The sequence below is a fragment of the Dendropsophus ebraccatus genome, chromosome 11, assembly GCF_027789765.1.
Source record: "Dendropsophus ebraccatus isolate aDenEbr1 chromosome 11, aDenEbr1.pat, whole genome shotgun sequence".
Taxonomy (NCBI): domain Eukaryota; kingdom Metazoa; phylum Chordata; class Amphibia; order Anura; family Hylidae; genus Dendropsophus; species Dendropsophus ebraccatus.
The window spans coordinates 34436022-34453709 of NC_091464.1; the positions used below are offsets into that span (position 1 = coordinate 34436022).

Sequence of the window (17688 nt, forward strand, 5' to 3'; positions counted from 1 at the left end):
GCGGAAGCAGAACGCCAACTGACTTCCATGAAACAGGGAAAGAGACCTGTGGAGGAGTACTGTGCGCAATTCAGACAGTGGTGTGTGTCATCTGGCTGGAATGACCCCGCACTGCGGTGCCAGTTCCGGATGGGGTTGTCGGACCAGCTTAAAGACCTATTAGTGGTATACCCTACCCCTGACACCTTAGAAGAAACAATGACTTTGGCGATTAGGGTTGACAGGCGACTCAGAGACAGACATAGGGAGAAAGGAACTTCTGAGTCTTCTAGTTCTCTTCCTGTTATTGACTGTGTTTCTCAGCCTCCTCCTTCTGTTCCTCTGTCACAAGAAGAACCCATGCAGCTTGGAACCTCAAATACCAAGACCCGACGAGCCTTCCGCTTGCAACACAACCTCTGCCTATACTGTGGTAAACTCAGTCATCGTGTGAGGTCCTGTCCTGCTAGACCTGACCAGCCGGCTGAAAGACTCCAGCGCCTGAGTGACCATCGAGGGGGTCATTCAGGTGCACAGGTATCCCTTGAACATAAAAACAAAGTATTGGTACCTATCTCACTTTGTTTGGGGCACAAATTGGTCTCGGGTTTTGCTCATGTGGATTCTGGGGCCTCCGCCAATTTCATTAGCTCCAGTTTTTGGTCACATTTAGAGGCATGTCCGCTTTTGCTCAATAATCCGCTGACCATCACTGGTGCGGATTCTACCCCTTTGGCCAGGGGTAGAATCTGCTATATCACTCCGACTATGAAGGTGCAGGTTGGGTCAATTCACCAAGAAATGCTTGACTTTTTAATCATGGGCAATTTATCTACTGATGTTATTCTGGGTTTACCTTGGTTGAGTAAACATAACCCTGTTTTTGATTGGTCCACTCGTGAATTGGTAAAATGGGGATCTGAGTGCTCTCCTCATTGTATTTCGCTGAATGCCGCAGATGTCTTCCCCAAGGAGGGGGAGATCCCGGAGTTTATTTCCGATTTCTCAGATGTGTTTGACGAGAAGGCTGTTGATGTGTTGCCACCTCATAGGCCATATGATTGCTCCATTGATTTGATCCCTGGTACTAAATACCCTAAAGGTAGAATTTTTAATTTGTCTAGGCCTGAGAGGGAGGCTATGCGAGAGTACATTCAGGAAAGCCTCCGCAAGGGTCACATTCGTCCCTCCAGCTCTCCCATGGGTGCAGGGTTCTTTTTTGTTGGTAAAAAGGATGGTGGTCTTAGACCGTGTATTGATTACCGAGAACTAAATAAGATCACTATCAAAAACCAGCACCCCCTTCCTCTTATTCCAGATCTCTTTAATCACATTGTGGGTGCTCAGTGGTTCTCCAAGATAGATCTTCGTGGGGCCTACAATCTGATCAGAATAAGGGAGGGGGATGAGTGGAAGACCGCCTTCAATACCCCTGAGGGACATTTCGAGTATCAGGTGATGCCATTTGGTCTAAGTAATGCCCCTGCAGTATTCCAGCATTTTGTGAATGACATATTCAGGGAACATCTGGGGAAATTCTTGGTGGTGTATTTGGATGATATCCTAATTTTTTCGCCGGATTGGTCTTCCCACGTAAACCATGTTCGCACTGTTATGCATTTGCTTAGAAATAATAACTTGTTTGCCAAACTGTCCAAATGCCAATTCGGAATCCAGAAGGTCTCTTTTCTGGGGTACATAATTTCTCCCAACTCTTTTAGTATGGATCCTGTCAAAGTGGCAGCCATTGAGAAATGGGAACGTCCCACTAACCTTAAGGCATTGCAAAGATTCTTGGGATTTGCCAACTATTATAGAAAATTTATTAAGGGATTTTCCATAATTGCTAAACCCCTTACTGACCTGACCAGAAAAGGGGCTGACCTAGATAACTGGACTCCCAAGGCTATAGAGGCATTTGGACAGTTAAAAAGATGTTTCTCCAAGGCACCCGTGCTCATCCAGCCTGATCTGGAGCAACCTTTTGTTATTGAAGTTGATGCTTCAGAGGTGGGGGTTGGTGCGGTTCTTTCTCAGGGCCCTGAGAGTCTCACCAACCTCCGACCTATAGCTTACTTCTCCAGGAAATTTTCCCCAGCAGAAGGAAATTATGATATTGGTAACAGGGAACTGCTTGCCATCAAGTGGGCATTCGACGAATGGAGGCATTTCCTTGAAGGAGCTAAACACAAGGTCAGGGTACTAACTGACCACAAAAACTTATTGTACCTAGACAAGGCCAAACGCCTAACCCCTCGACAGGCGAGGTGGGCGTTGTTCTTTACTCGTTTTGATTTTGAGATAACCTATCGTCCAGGTTCTAAAAATGTCAAAGCTGATGCCCTATCGCGGAGTTTTGATGCCAGTAATGTCCCAAAAGGTGAACCAGAAAATATACTTGCGCCCGGGGTGGTCCTTGCCATCCTCCAACCTGATCTTGTCGCTCAGGTGGTAGAGTCTCAGTCCCTTGCCCCTGAAAATACTCCGGAGGGAAAACTCTTTGTACCCCCCAATCTCCGGCTTAGAGTCTTGGAGGAAACCCATTGTTCTGTTCTGGCTGGTCACCCGGGAATTGCTGGTACCAAGTATCTCCTCTCAAGGCAATATTGGTGGCCTTCTTGGTCCCAAGATGTAAAATTTTTTGTTGAAGCTTGTGAAGTCTGTGCTAGGTCCAAGGTCCCTCGTAGGTTATCAGAGGGCCTCCTCCACCCTCTTCCTATACCTAGGAGACCATGGACCCACCTCGCTATGGACTTCATCACAGATTTGCCATTGTCCAAAGGGAAAACAGTGATCTGGGTGGTGGTGGACAGATTCTCCAAAATGTGCCACCTTATTCCGTTGAAAAAACTCCCCAATGCTTGTACTTTGGCCACTCTGTTCATAAACCATATCCTAAGGTTACATGGGGTTCCTAAAAACATTGTCTCTGATAGGGGAGTGCAATTTGTCTCCAAATTCTGGAGAGAACTATGTGGTCGTTTGGGGATTTCGTTGTCTTTTTCGTCTGCCTTTCACCCCCAGTCTAATGGGCAAACGGAGAGGGTAAACCAATCTTTAGAACAATTTCTTAGATGTTTTGTATCATGTTCTCAGGATAAATGGAAAAACTATTTGCCTCTAGCAGAGTTCGCGCTTAATAATAGAGAGAGTCAGTCTACCAAAATGTCGCCTTTCTTTTGCAATTATGGGTATAATCCCAGGTATTCATCGGCTCACTCTCCAGAGTCTGTAAATCCTTCAGCTGAAGTTATCTATCAAAGACTGTGCACAGTCTGGGCCCAGGCTCTTGCGAGCCTGACTAAGGCCCAGAGGTTGTCTAGCATACAAGCTAATAAAAGACGTATATCTGGCCATGAATATCAGGTAGGGGACAAGGTGTGGCTCTCCACGAGAAATCTTAAGCTCAGAGTCCCTTCTGGAAAATTAGCACCTAAATACATTGGTCCTTATCTAATTACAGAAATCATTAATTCTGTGTCCTTCCGCCTACAGTTACCCAATAATATGAGGATTCACAATGTCTTTCATAAATCATTGTTAAAAAAATATGTAGTTCCTGTGCTTCCAGCAGTCCTCCCTGCTCCTCTGGTCATCCAAGGTGAGCTGGAGTTTGAGGTGGACAAGATGTTGGACTCTCGCCAAGTTCAAAATTCCGTCCAATATCTTGTCCAGTGGAAAGGATTTGGTCCCGAGGAAAATACTTGGGTTGCCAGTAAGGACATACATGCCTCACGCCTTATCCGGCAGTTTCATGCCCGTAACCCCTCTAAGCCTGGTCCTTTGAGTGAGGGTCCAGTGGCCCCTCATAAGAGGGGGGGTACTGTTAGGAATATGACTTTGCGCTCCTCGGTCCGTGCCGCGCGGTCAAGGAAGCGCTGAGTTTGTCTGTGTTTTTTTTTACTCTGTCTGTATTGTGTTGTATTTGCCAGCCACACCCGCTTTTCCTGGCAGACTCCTGGCAGTGCAGGGGTTACTGCTCTGCTTGATCTTCTCAGCTGAACTTGCTGCTGGGATCAGGGCTGGTCCAATCATCTGCTGGACTTAAGTCTCTGATCCAAGATAAAAAGCAGCAAGTTTCTCCCTTCCCTGCTGACTATTAGAGTTCACTCGCAGTCTCAGCTCCCTGTTTAGTTCCTCTGATCTCTGTATTCTGGACCATCTGCATCTGACCTTGACTATTCTCCTGTTTGCTGTTTTTGTACTTCGCCGCTCGACTGTTGCTGACCTGGTTTGTCTGACACCTCTTATTGTGTTTTGTTTGTCTGTCCGTGCTCTGTGTGTCGCACCTATTCAGTGTAGGGACCGACTCCGTGGTTGTCCGGGCCATTTAGGGCCGTCCGTGGCAACTAGGCAGGGTCAGTGGGTGGGGTCAGCTCAGGGCTCACTGTCCGTGTCTTGTCAGACTGCCTTTGCCATACTGACCATAACAGATATACTAGAGGAGGTGGAGGAGGGCAGAGGTAAAAGAATTAAATTATAAGATAGGATTGGGTGGGCGCCCTGCCGGTTTAACTACACAGGATAGTAACGTTATTAATTGTGAATGTAGTTAAGGGGTTGTGGGTTTCTAGAATAGTAGGTAATATTTGGTAGAGAAGGGAATTTTTCATCTGTTATCGTGGTTTTTGTATATGAAGTAGATTTGATTTAGTATATGGATTTATGTATGAAATAATAAAATCTTTAAAGTAAATATTTGCCATTAAATGGCGGCCATCCACTCAATTTCAACATTGTGTGAACAGATCCTTTCTGTGTTTTTAATCCACTCCTGGTTTGGTTGCAATACTGACTGAAATATACTGACTGAAATATACGTAGTGTGAACGCAGCCTCAAAATGTGATATATATATATGTGTGTTTGTGTGTGTGTGTGTGCTAAAGGAATGATATTTATCATATATATATATATATATATATATATATATATATATATATATATATATAATGATTTTTCGCCTTACCTCCAAGATCATATACTGTGTGGAACATAGAGAGGTCAAAAGCTTGGATAACATCCTTTCCACAAATATTCCAGATTGGATCCATACAACGCATAAATACCAACATCTCCTCTTCTGATCTAATATCACACAATCATAAACACATTGGTTACTTGAAATTTTTAAAACATATTCCCATCTCTATTCTTTAGGTTGGTATGCCTACAATGAAACTCAAATTCTGTAGTTTTTTATTATGATGTACTAGTTAAAAAAGATGTCCGGGTCAAATTAATGCAATGTTCCTCCCCATCTTCTAAGAGCCATAGCGCTTTTATTTTTACACCTACAGGGCAGGTTGGGGTGTCATTTTTTTGCGCTATGATCTCTAGTTTTTATCAATAACATATTGGTGTTACAGAAAAACTTTGATCACTATATATATATATATTATATATATATATATATATATATATATATATATATATATATATATATATAATTAAAAGCAGCAATACTGGTGGGTTTTTTTTATGCTGTTCACCGTGCGGAAACAATAATGTTATATCTTAATTGATCGGACGATTGCACACACTCTGATATGTAATATTGTAAACAGTAGAATAACATGAGGCGGCTAGCTGTTTATTGCAAAAATTCACTGTTAATAAATGCAATGGATACACAGGAGCAACGAGCAGGGGCGTTCCACTAGGCTACAGCCAAAATAATTATTATTATTAAAAGAGTATTTAAAACTTTTATTGGGAGGGGGGTTTAAGGGTTTTTTTAAAACTTTAAAAAACTTTTTTTTATCACATTTTTTTTTACACTTTCTTCACTGTACAACATGCAATCATTAGATTGCATGTACTGATACATAGCATAGCCATAGATCAGTGTTATCGGCGATCTATGCATAGAGCCTGCTTGAGAGCAGACTCTATTCATAGATTGCCGATCCGAGAGGATTGAGGTAAGTGACTTACCCCCGCCCATCGGGTCCCAATCACTCAGTGACAGAAGCTTGTTCTGTCACTGACTACCTTAAACACCACAATCACTATAGATTGCGGCGTTTAAGGAGTTAATGAGACGCAGCTGCAGGATCGCAGCTGTCTCTCATTACCTCCAACCCCTGACACACTGATGTATGCGGAACCGCTGTCAGAAACGTATATATACATTCCTACTGCACATACTCTGTGCAGTAGGAATGTATATATACGTTTCTGACAGCGGTTCCGCACACATCAGTATATATGTATTATTGTTGGGAAGGGGTTTAAAAATTGCTTTGTTCTGACTCCTATAACATTTTTTGCGCTGTGATCTTTTGTGTTTATTTGTATCATTTTAATGCAGATGGGTATGGACTGACAAACTTCCAAACCCACTCCAGGGCTGGCTCCAGGTTTTTTTGGGCCCTTGGGCGACAAAGCCTCAGCGGGCCCCCTAGTGGAGCAAATCATGTGGCGATAGCACTAAAATCTTCTGGCATCTTTTCGTCTCTCTCCCATTTTGTCAGTGCTGAAGCGTTTGGGGGGCGGACAACAGCCTTTTGTCACTGGATACAGAATCCTTCTGCCGACACTTAAGATTGATTGGCAGGGCAGGAAGCCAATGACTTTTTGTCTTGTCAGTGATAGCACCGCATTTAACTGTATCCGTTCCTAAGGAGCACATACAGTTAAAGGCTGACACCCGCAAGAGGCCCAATAAGACCAATACATGTGTTTTGCAGACTTCGTTTACCAGCGCAGTGTTCAGTGGGCCCCCTGCCTGTGTGGGCCTGGGAGTGTCTCCCCCCCCCCTTTCCGGGCTCCCATACAGCTGGTGCCCGACCTCCCCACTCTGTATTGTCACTCACCCCAGAGGCTGAAGGTAGAGACTTCTGGGAGTGGGAGAGGCAGCGATGTGTCACTGCCATGTGTTGCTAGCACCCAGGGCAAGACAAGAATGTACAATGCATATATTATATTTCAATATGCGCTATATGTCCAACACACACTGCATACACTATACATATACCACACAATGCCCACACTATACCTACAGTATACACCCCACAATACATACACTAAACATACATTGAATACCCGACAATACACACACTATACATACAGCATACATTGCATGTACTCTATACATAAGAGCATACAGAACACCAAGTACACCATATACTGTATACACTACGTACAGCAAACAGTACAGCACATACTATTTACAATTTTTTAGGTAATACAATGTACCACAGCTGTTTTTACACACTGTCATGCACCAACCCCATTTCCAAAGGATTATTGTGAGAAAACCCTGCCGAATATTCCAGGCATCCTTTGCGTCTCCCACAATCCCTATTGGGATCTTGAGATACAGAGCAATCTGGTGTTACGTTTAGTGTGAATATAGCCTTGCTGAAGTATGATCATACTTTGAAGGAACATAGAGGACGCTCCCTCCTGGCCTACGACAGTTTCGGAAGCATTCATGCGCCTGAAGGGAGCATCCTCTATGTTCCTGCAAAGCGTGTTCATACTTCAATAAAGGTATATTTTATGGTGAGTGCCGCTAAAGATTTTTCTTTATTGTAGAATATATGGACTTACTGACAGCTGAGCACCGCTTACACCGTATGGCTGAGAGTAGTGTCATTGGGAAGCCAAAACCCATGTGCTATGACTTGTAGTGCTGATAACAGTCTGGACTCAGGAAGTGTGAGCTCTGATGAGCCGCTCTGAAGCTGCAGCTCGGGGAACCGGGGAGGAAGCATACAGGGTGCAGGAGGAGACCTGATCATTGACATTGATCTAGCAGATTGGTGCTCATTTACAGTATTGATCAGGCTGCCATCAGTCCGTGTAATAGCACCCTCAGATACAGTTCCCCATGCAGCCACTATTGCTGCCGCCCGCCCTACACTCTCTTTATTCTGTAGAAAACCGGATTGGAAATCAGCTACCCCTATGCCTGAGTACTGCACTGTGCTTGGCCAAGCGAGGAGGGGGGGGGGGTGTAAAAATATCCAGCAATCTTTTCACATTGATGCATACTGTAGTGCACAGTCAAACTCGCGTCTCTCCAGCTCTTGCAAAACTATAATTTCCATCATGCCTGGACAAAGCTTTGGATCAGGCTTAGTCTTTTTTTGTTCTAAGGAACATTTAAAAGAGCTCAGGAGAATGTTGTTCTCATTACCTCTCAGGTCCTGGGGCTGGTGTGTAAGGCTGTCTTATTCTCTTAAAAATATTTCGGCAAAATATTTACTATAAAAGACAAACTCTTTCAGTGTTTAGGCACCAGGAAATACTTTATTTTAGAACTTTAAAACCTTGTTCTAAGCAGTGATTGTTACAAAGCTTTGGGCACAATTTACCTGTAAACCGCCTCAAATACTTCTTTTGAAGATACTCCAAAGGCCCTTTCATACTGACTTTTACCTTCCCTGTAAAGTAACAAGGAGTTAGGTTACAGTTCTAGTAGCAAAACATTTAATTTCCCCAGTATGTAAGTCTTCTAGCAGGTACAGTAGTTTCCCACAGTATATAGGTGCTCCTAGTAGGTAGTTTTCCACAGTACATAGGCAGTCAGCAGGTAGTTTACCAGTTTTAGGTACCCCCTATACAGGGCTGCTTTAACCAGAGGGCAAAAGGTGCATGTGACCCGGGACCCACTGGTTAAGGCCCCCCACCCCCCACCCCCCCCAGCAAAACCGGCCTTTGCTCCGCACAGGGCTCCGGCCGCCATTATGTCAGGGGGGAGCACCAACGGGATGGGTAAGTAATTCATCTACTTACCCATTCATGGCGCCCCCTACAAGCCCTTTCAACCACTGCTGAGCTCTGCACAGTAACTACTGTATGAGCGCTCATAGAGACCGTGCAGCAGCAATGACAGAGAGGGAGCCATTGGCTCCCTCCCTGTCAGTCATTCTTGTGGCCACAGCGGTCACAAGAGGCCGCACTCTCCTTGTGGTGTTGGCGCTCAAGTAAGGTCACTGGAGCAAAGGCGCCAGGACAAGGGGAGTGCGACCTCTAGTGACTGCTGCTATATAGGAAGGGGGGGGGGGCACAGGGGGGGCTATATACTACTGGGGGAGCACAGGGGGGTTATATTATTCTGGGGGAGCGCACAGGGGGCTATACACTACTAAAACACAGCAGCTCTAAAGGCATATGTCTGACAATTAATATTCTTATCCCACTGAGAAACCTTGTAGGACACTGCAAATAGCATGTCTCTTTGTATGACAGTATCCTGATCTCCCTAGTGTCCCTTTTCAAAGGTAAGGTGTGCAATGAACTCAAAATTCTCTCAAAAGGTATGAATGTACCTTATCTGCCTCTGATTTACAACATGTGAAATCAACACAGTACCTTACAGCTTGTGGCAGGAACTGGACCAACTTATATACGTTTTTAGAGTAGAACACCATCATGTGATAGAGTGACTTAGGACTGGTCTTTACCAGGTAAACAGTGGAAGCTTCAGTATTGGAATAATAGCCTATTAAAAAAAATACAAAAACAGGATAGTTACCCCTTTCACACTATTGCAGCTAAACATTGTAAATGTCAATATTAATATGTATTCACAACCTGAGGTAGCGTACAATGTTTTCTACTGATGCAGAATAAAGAAATCTGTAACCTAAAGGGAAGTATTAGCAGGTCCATGCAAACTAACTTTCTGACATCCCCCTGCAGCTGCGTACCTCCTGTTAGCAGTGATAGTCTTTTTTCCCATCGGTCTCACCATTTTGGAGTAAATATGCTAATCAGATCCTTAAGAGACCAGAGCACTCCCCTCAGCCCGCCCAGCTTTCATCACTACCTCCTACGCATATTCATGTTTGCATAATTATTCTGCTACTTGACGTGCATGTACAGGAAGAGCTCGCGCATGGACAGGGGCTGCTTCCTGCGCGTGCATGGTTTACACTGCGTCGCTGGATGAGAAGCACCTCTCCTCAGCACCCTTTCCTGGACCCCGAACAGCGTGGATATTGTTGGTATATTAGGGCTTATGGGTGTGGATCTGTGGATGTGCTGTCCGGGGAGCAGGAAAAAGTGCATGCACCTTTAAAAGACATATAATTCATTTATTTATTTACTTTCATTAGATTTATTATAGTCAAAAATATTTCATATTGAGATTTACTGTCAATTTTTAAGGGTATGTTTATACAGATTTTCAGTACGAAAGCAAAATGAAATATGGCTGGAAATTAACTAGAATTAACTAGAATTTCCAGGGAAATACATAGTGCTTGAAAAGAGCACCCCTTTACCAGTGACTTCCAGAGCGCCCCTTTACCAGTGACTTCCAGAGCGCCCCTTTACCAGGGACTTCCAGAGCGCCCCTTTACCAGTGACTTCCAGAGCGCCCCTTTACCAGTGACTTCCAGAGCGCCCCTTTACCAGTGACTTCCAGAGCGCCCCTTTACCAGTGACTTCCTTTTAAGAGAAACTTTAATCCTGGGTGCCGTCTCTTTAAGAGCGACTTGGGTCGCATCCCTTTAAGAGCAACTTGGCTCCCGTCCCTTTAAGAGCGACATGGGTCGCTTTAAGAGCGACCTGGATCTCTTCGCTCTTAAAGGGACCCAGGTCGCTCTTAAAGGGACCAAGGTCGCTCTTAAAGAGACCCAGGTCGCTCTTAAAGGGACCCAGGTCGCTCTTAAAGGGACCCATTTCGCTCTTAAAGGGAGCGAGGTCGCTCTTAAAGGGAACCAGGTCGCTCTTAAAGGGACCCAGGTCGCTCTTAAAGGGACCCAGGTCGCTCTTAAAGGGACCAAGGTCGCTCTTAAAGGGACCCAGGTCGCTCTTAAAGGGACCCAGGTCGCTCTTAAAGGGACCCAGGTCGCTCTTAAAGAGACCGATTTTGCTCTTAAAGGGACTCATTTCGCTTTTAAAGGGACCCATTTTGCTCTTAAAGGGAGCCAGGTCGCTCTTAAAGGGAACCAGGTCGCTCTTAAAGGGACCAAGGTCGCTCTTAAAGGGACCCAGGTCGCTCTTAAAGGGACCCAGGTTGCTTTTAAAGGGACCCAGGTCGCTCTTAAAGGGAGCCAGGTCACTCTTAAAGGAAACCAGGTCGCTCTTAAAGGGACCAAGGTCGCTCTTAAAGGGACCCAGGTCGCTCTTAAAGGGACCAAGGTCGCTCTTAAAGGGACCCAGGTCGCTCTAAAAAGGGACCCAGGTCGCTCTAAAAAGGGACCCAGGTCGCTCTTAAAGAGACCGATTTTGCTCTTAAAGGGACCCATTTCGATCTTAAAGGGACCCATTTCGCTCTTAAAAGGACCCATTTTGCTCTTAAAGGCACCCATTTCGCTCTTAAAGGGACCCATTTCGCTCTTAAAGGGAACCAGGTCACTCTTAACCCTTTAAGGACATGGCCCATTTTCGTTTTTACGTTTTCGGTTTTTCCTCCTTGTGTTTAAAAGGTCATAGCACTTGCATTTTTCCACCTAGAAACCCACATGAGCCCTTATTTTTTGCGTCACTAATTGTACTTTGCAATTACAGGCTGAATGTTTGCATAAAGTACACTGCGAAACCAGAAAAAAATTCAAAGTGTGGTGAAATTGAAAAAAAAACCGCATTTCTTTTATTTGGGGGAAATGTGTTTTTACGCCATTCGCCCTGGGGTAAAACTGACTTGTTACGCATGTTCCTCAAGTCGTTACGATTAAAACGATATATAACATGTATAACTTATATTGTATCTGATGGCCTGTAAAAAATTCAAACCGTTGTTAACCAATATACGTTCCTTAAAATCGCTCCATTCCCAGGCTTATAGCGCTTTTATCCTTTGGTCTATGGGGCTGTGCGAGGTGTAATTTTTTGCGCCATGATGTGATCTTTCTATCGGTACCTTGATTGCGCATATACGACTTTTTGATCGCTTTATATTACATTTTTTCTGGATTTGATGCGACCAAAAATGCGCAATTTTGCACTTTGGGATTTTTTTGCGCTGACGCCGTTTACCGTACGAGATCAGGAATGTGATTAATTAATAGTTCGGGCGATTACGCACGCGGCGATAGCAAACATGTTTATTTATTTATTTATTTGTTTACTTTTATTTAAAACCTGGGAAAAGGGGGGTGATTCAGACTTTTATTAGGGGAGGGGGCTTTTTACTATTAACAACACTTTTTTTTTTTTTTTTTACACATATACTAGAAGCCCCCCTGGGGGACTTCTAGTATATACACTGTGATCTCTCATTGAGATCTCTGCAGCATAGATATGCTGCAGAGATCCATGAGATCGGCACTCGTTTGCTTTCGGCTGCTGCAGCCGAAAACGAACGAGTGCCGAGCCGAGGACGGAGCCATCTTGGACGCGTCCCCGGCCGGCATCAGTAACGGAGATCGCTCCTCCGGGACAAGGTCCCGGAGGAGCGATCTCCCCCACTAGACACCAGGGAAACGTTGCCTCCGGTAATCGGAGGCAGCTGTCAACTTTGACAGCTGTCTCCGATTAGCTAATTAGCGGGCACGGCGATCAGACCGTGCCCGCTAATAGCAGCGGTCCCGGGCTACTCGCGGCACCCGGGATCGCGGCACTTCAAAGCGGGGCCGCCGCGCGGCCCCGCTTTGAAGTGCAAGTGAGGACATATGACGTACGCATACGTCCTATGTCCTTAAGAGGTTAAAGGGACATATTTCACTCTTAAAGGGACCCAGGTCGCTCTTAAAAGGGACAAATTTTGCTTTAAAAGGGACCCAGGTCGCTCTTAAAGGGACCCATTTTGCTCTTAAGAGGGACATATTTCGCTCTTAAAGGGACCCAGGTCACTCTTAAAAGGACCCATTTTGCTCTTAAAGGGACCCATTTTGCTCTTAAAAGGGACAAATTTTGCTTTAAAAGGGACCCAGGTCGCTCTTAAAGGGACCCATTTTGTTCTTAAAGGGACATATTTTGCTCTTAAAGGGACCCAGGTAACTCTTAAAGAGACCCAGGTCCCTTTTTAAGGGGACCCATTTTGCTCTTAAAGGGACATATTTCGCTCTTAAAGGGACCAATTTCGCTCTTAAAGGGACCCAGGTCGCTCTTAAAGGGACCAATTTCACTCTTAAAGGGACCAATTTCACACTTAAAGGGACCCATTTTGCTCTTAAAGGGACCCAAGTCGCTCTTAAAAGAACCCATTTTGCTCTTAAAGGGACCCAGGTCGCTCTTAGAGGGACCCAGATCGCACTTAAAGGGACTCAGTTTGCTCTTAAATGGACCCAGTTCGCTCTTAAAGGGACCCAGGACACTCTTAAAGGGACCCAGGTCACTCTTAAAGGGACCCAGGTCACTCTTAAAGGGACCAATTTCACTCTTAAAGGGACCCATTTCGCTCTTAAAGGGACCAAGGTAGCTCTTAAAGGGACCCAGGTCGCTCTTAAAAGGACCCATTTTGCTCTTAAAGGGACATATTTCACTCTTAAAGGGACCCAGATCGCTCTTAAAGGGACCCAGGTCACTCTTAAAGGGATCCAGGTCACTCTTCAAGGGACCCAGGTCGCTCTTAAAGGGACCAATTTCACTCTTAAAGGGACCAATTTCATGCTTAAAGGGACATATTTTGCTCTTAAAGGAACACAGGTCGCTCTTAAAGGGACCCATTTTGCTCTTAAAGGGACATACTTTGCTCTTAAAAGGACCCAGGTCACTCTTAAAGGGACCCAGGTCCCTTTTAAGGGGACCCATTTTGCTGTTAAAGGGACATATTTCGCTCTTAAAGGGACCCAGGTCGCTCTTAAAGGGACCCAGGTCGCTCTTAAGGGGACCCAGGTAGCTCTTAAAGGGACCCAGGGTGCTCTTAAAGGGACCCATTTCGCTCTTAAAGGGACCCAGGTTGATCTTAAAGGAACCCAGATCGCACTTAAAGGTACCCAGTTTGCTCTTAAAGGGATCCAGATCGCTCCTAAAGGGACCCAGGTCGCTCTTAAAGGGACCAATTTCGCTCTTAAAGGGACCCAGGTCGCTCTTAAAAGGACCCATTTTGCTCTTAAAAGGGACATATTTCGCTCTTAAAGGCACCCAGATCGCTCTTAAAGGGACCCATTTTGCTCTTAAAGGGACCCATTTCGCTCCTAAAGGGACCCAGGTCGCTGTTAAAGGGACCCAGGTCGCTCTTAAAAGGACCCATTTTGCTCTTAAAGGGACATATTTTGCTCTTAAAGGGACCCAGGTCGCTCTTAAAGGGACCCAGGTCGCACTTAAAGGGACCCAGGTCGCTCCTAACCCCTTAAGGACCCGGCCAGAAATGGCCTTAAAGACCGGAGCAAATTTTATGAATTTGACCTGTGTCACTTTATTCATTAATAACTTCGGGATGCTTTTACCTATCCGGCTGATTCTGAGATTGTTTTCTCGTTACATATTGTACTTCACATTTCTTGTAAATTGGAGTCGATACTTATAACGAATCTTTATGAAAAAAACAAAATAGAGTGAAAAATTGTCACATAAATTATATATTAAATAGCATTAGCAACATGTCTACTTTATGTTGGCGGCATTTTATAAACTATATTTCATTTTTTTTAGACAATAGAAAGCTTAAAACATTAGCAGCAAATTTCCATATTTTCAGTAAAATTTCAAAATCAGATATTTTTAGGGACCTGTTCAGGTGGGGGCTGCGTTCACACTACGTATATTTCAGTCAGTATTGCAACCAAAACCAGGAGTGGATAAAAAACACAGAAAGGATCTGTTCACATAATGTTGTAATTGAGTGAATGGCCGCCATATAACAGTAAATAACGGCCATTATTTCAATATAAAAGCCGTTGTTCTAAAATAACAGCAAATATTTGCCGTTATATGGCGGCCGTCCACTCAATTACAACATTGTGTGAACAGATCCTTTCTGTTTATTCAATCCACTCCTGGTTTTGGTTGCAATATGAGGACTACAATACTGACTGAAATATACATATACTGACTGAAATATACGTAGTGTGAACGCAGCCTTACCAAGTGTATTTGAGGGGCCTGTATGTTAGAAAGCCCCACAAAGCACCCCATTTCAGAAACTGCACCCCCTAACCTCTGCAAAAGTACATCCAGAAAGTTATTTAACCCTTTAGGGGTGTCACAGAAATAAAAGCTAATTGTGTAAGAAATTTTAAAATGTTAATTTTCTGTGCAGAGATTTTATTGTAATCCAATATTTTTCATAATTATAAACTTATTACTAGAGAAATGCACCCCAAAATTGATTGCCCCATTTCCGCAGTTTATAGAAATACCCCATATGTGGCCCTATTGCGCTATTTGACGCAACCACAAGCCTCAGATATAAGGGAGCGCCTAGTGAATTTCAACGCCTCCGTTATATTTGGTCATTTTTGACTGTACCATTTCAGGTTGGCAGAGGCTCTGGGGTGCCAAAACCTAAAAAACACCCCTAAAGGGACACCATTTAGAAAACTACACCCCTCAAGGAATGTAACAAGGGGTGTGGTGAGCATCTGGACCCCACAGGTGCTTCACAGATTTTCCGAACAATATGGCGTGAAAAAAGACAAAAGTATTTTTTACACTAAAATGTTGTTCTAGCAATTTTTCATTTTTAGACAAAGGAAAAAAAAAACACAAAACATGTAGCGCAGTTTCTCCCGAGTACGGAAATACCCCACATATGGACATAAAGTGCCAAGCGGGCGCAGGACGAGCCTCCAAAGGGAAGGAGCGCCAATTGGCTTTTGGAAGATGGATTTCACTGGAATGGATTTCAAGGGCCATGTCGCATTTACAGAGCCCTCGTGCTGCCAAGACACTGGAAACCCCCCACAAGTGACCCCATTCTGGAAACTACACCCCTCAGGGAATCTAACAAGGGGTGCAGTGAGGATATGGACCCCACTGGTGATGGGCACAAATGTGGAAAAATGTGAAGTGAAAGAGAAAATTTTCATTTTTTCCCTTTCACGGCACAAATGTGCCCGTCATCAAGGGGTCCATATCCGCATTGAACCACTTGTTAGATTCCTTGAGGGTTGTAGTTTCCAGAATGGGGTCACTAGTGGGGGGTTTCCAGTGTTTTGGCAGCACAAGGGCTCTGTAAATGCGACATGGCGTTTATTATCCATTCTAGCCAAATCCAACCTCTAAAAACCAAATGGCGCTCCTTACCTTCGGAGGCTTGCCCTGTGCCCACCTGGCGCACATGTCCACATGTGGGGTATTTACGGACTCGGGGGAAATTGCTCTACACATTTTATGTTTTTTTTCTCTTTAAACCCCTTGTGAAAATGATAAATTCAAGGCTAAACCAACATTATAGTGTAAAACATGTAATATTTCATTTTCACGCCACATTGTTCCACATTTGTGCCCGTCACCAGTGGGGTCCATATGCTCACTACACCCCTTGTTACATTCCCTGAGGGGTGTAGTTTCCATAATGTGGGGGGTTTCAACTGTCTTTGCAACACAGGGGCCTTTTAAATGCAACATGGCCCCTCGAAATCCATTCCAGCCAAATCCAGCCTCAAAAAAAAAAATGGCGCACCTTCCCTTTGGAGGCTTACCCTGCACCCGCATGGCGCTTTATGTCCACATGTGGGGTATTTCCGTACTCAGGGGAAATTGCGCTACACGTTGTGTTTTTTTTTTATCTTTTAGCCCCTTGTGAAAATGAAAAAATCAAGACAAGATCAATGATTTAGAGTAAAATTTTAAAAAAAATTACACTAAATGTTGGTCTAGCCTTTATTTTTTTTCCATTTCCACAAGGGGTTAAAAAAGAAAATAAAAGCAAAACGTGTAGGGTAATTTCCCCTGAGTACGAAAATACCCCACATGTGGACATAATCTGCCATATGGGCACAGGGCAAGCCACCAAAGGGACAGAGCGCCATTTATAGGCTGGAATGGAGGATGGAGGCCATGTCGCAATTACAAAGCTCCTGTGCTGCCAGGACAGTAGAAACCCCCCACAAGTGACCCTATTCTAGAAACTACACCCCATAAGGAATCTAACAAGGGGTGCAGTGAGCATATGGACCCCACTGGTAACAGGCACATATGTAGAACATGTGCCGTGAAAATAAAAAATATATTTTTTTTCATTTTCACGTCCCAAATGTGGCCGTCACCAGGATGCCATATCCCTGCTGCCCCCCTCGTTAGATTCCTTAAGGGGTGTAGTTTCCAGAATGGGGTCACTTGTGGGGGGTTTCTACTGTCCTGGACGCACAGAGGCTTTCTAATTGCATCATGGCATCCTCTAATGGGAATGGCGGCCATATCTATTTAGCTGGGGAAAAGGGACAATTCTAATTTATTTGGGGGTATTAGGCCAATTATTAGTTTATAAGGTTGAAAATGACAGGTGTCCATCAAACTCAACCTGTGTTGATCCAGAGGAAGGCAAAAAACCCTCGTAAGGCAGACGACAGTAGCTTTATCACAGGGGAAAAATTCCTTCCTGACTCCATAATGGCGATCAGAATAATCCCTGGATCAACGTGACCCCTGAAATAGAAATAAGGGACAGAATTTAGATAATGTAGAACCCCAATGACGTGTAGTACGCCTTGAAGCGATCCAGTATGCAGAGGCTGGGGTGATCAGGACAGGCGTCACACTGGAAAATGGCGTCCTTCCTGATCCCCCTGTTACGCCACACTCTGCACTTCTTCTGGGGTCTCCTGTTTTCCAGTGTGGGGGACGTCACCTGGAAAATGTTGTCCTGTAGGGATACGGGGTCCCTCATATCCAGAAGCGCTGGGTCCACTCCATGGCTACTAAA

General features: G+C 44.5%; 1 protein-coding gene across 1 annotated transcript in view; it reads right to left on the bottom strand.

Annotated features, from left to right (window-relative positions):
* Positions 1–17688, bottom strand: part of LOC138767165 (acetylserotonin O-methyltransferase-like) — a 51048-nt gene that overhangs the window by 17049 nt on the left and 16311 nt on the right. Inside the window, exons 3-5 of the mRNA XM_069944473.1 lie at positions 9303–9432; positions 8303–8371; positions 4948–5066 (exon numbers count right to left, since the gene is read on the bottom strand). Of these exons, the coding sequence (XP_069800574.1) occupies positions 4948–5066; positions 8303–8371; positions 9303–9432 (318 nt within the window). The remainder of the gene's footprint in view (positions 1–4947; positions 5067–8302; positions 8372–9302; positions 9433–17688) is intronic.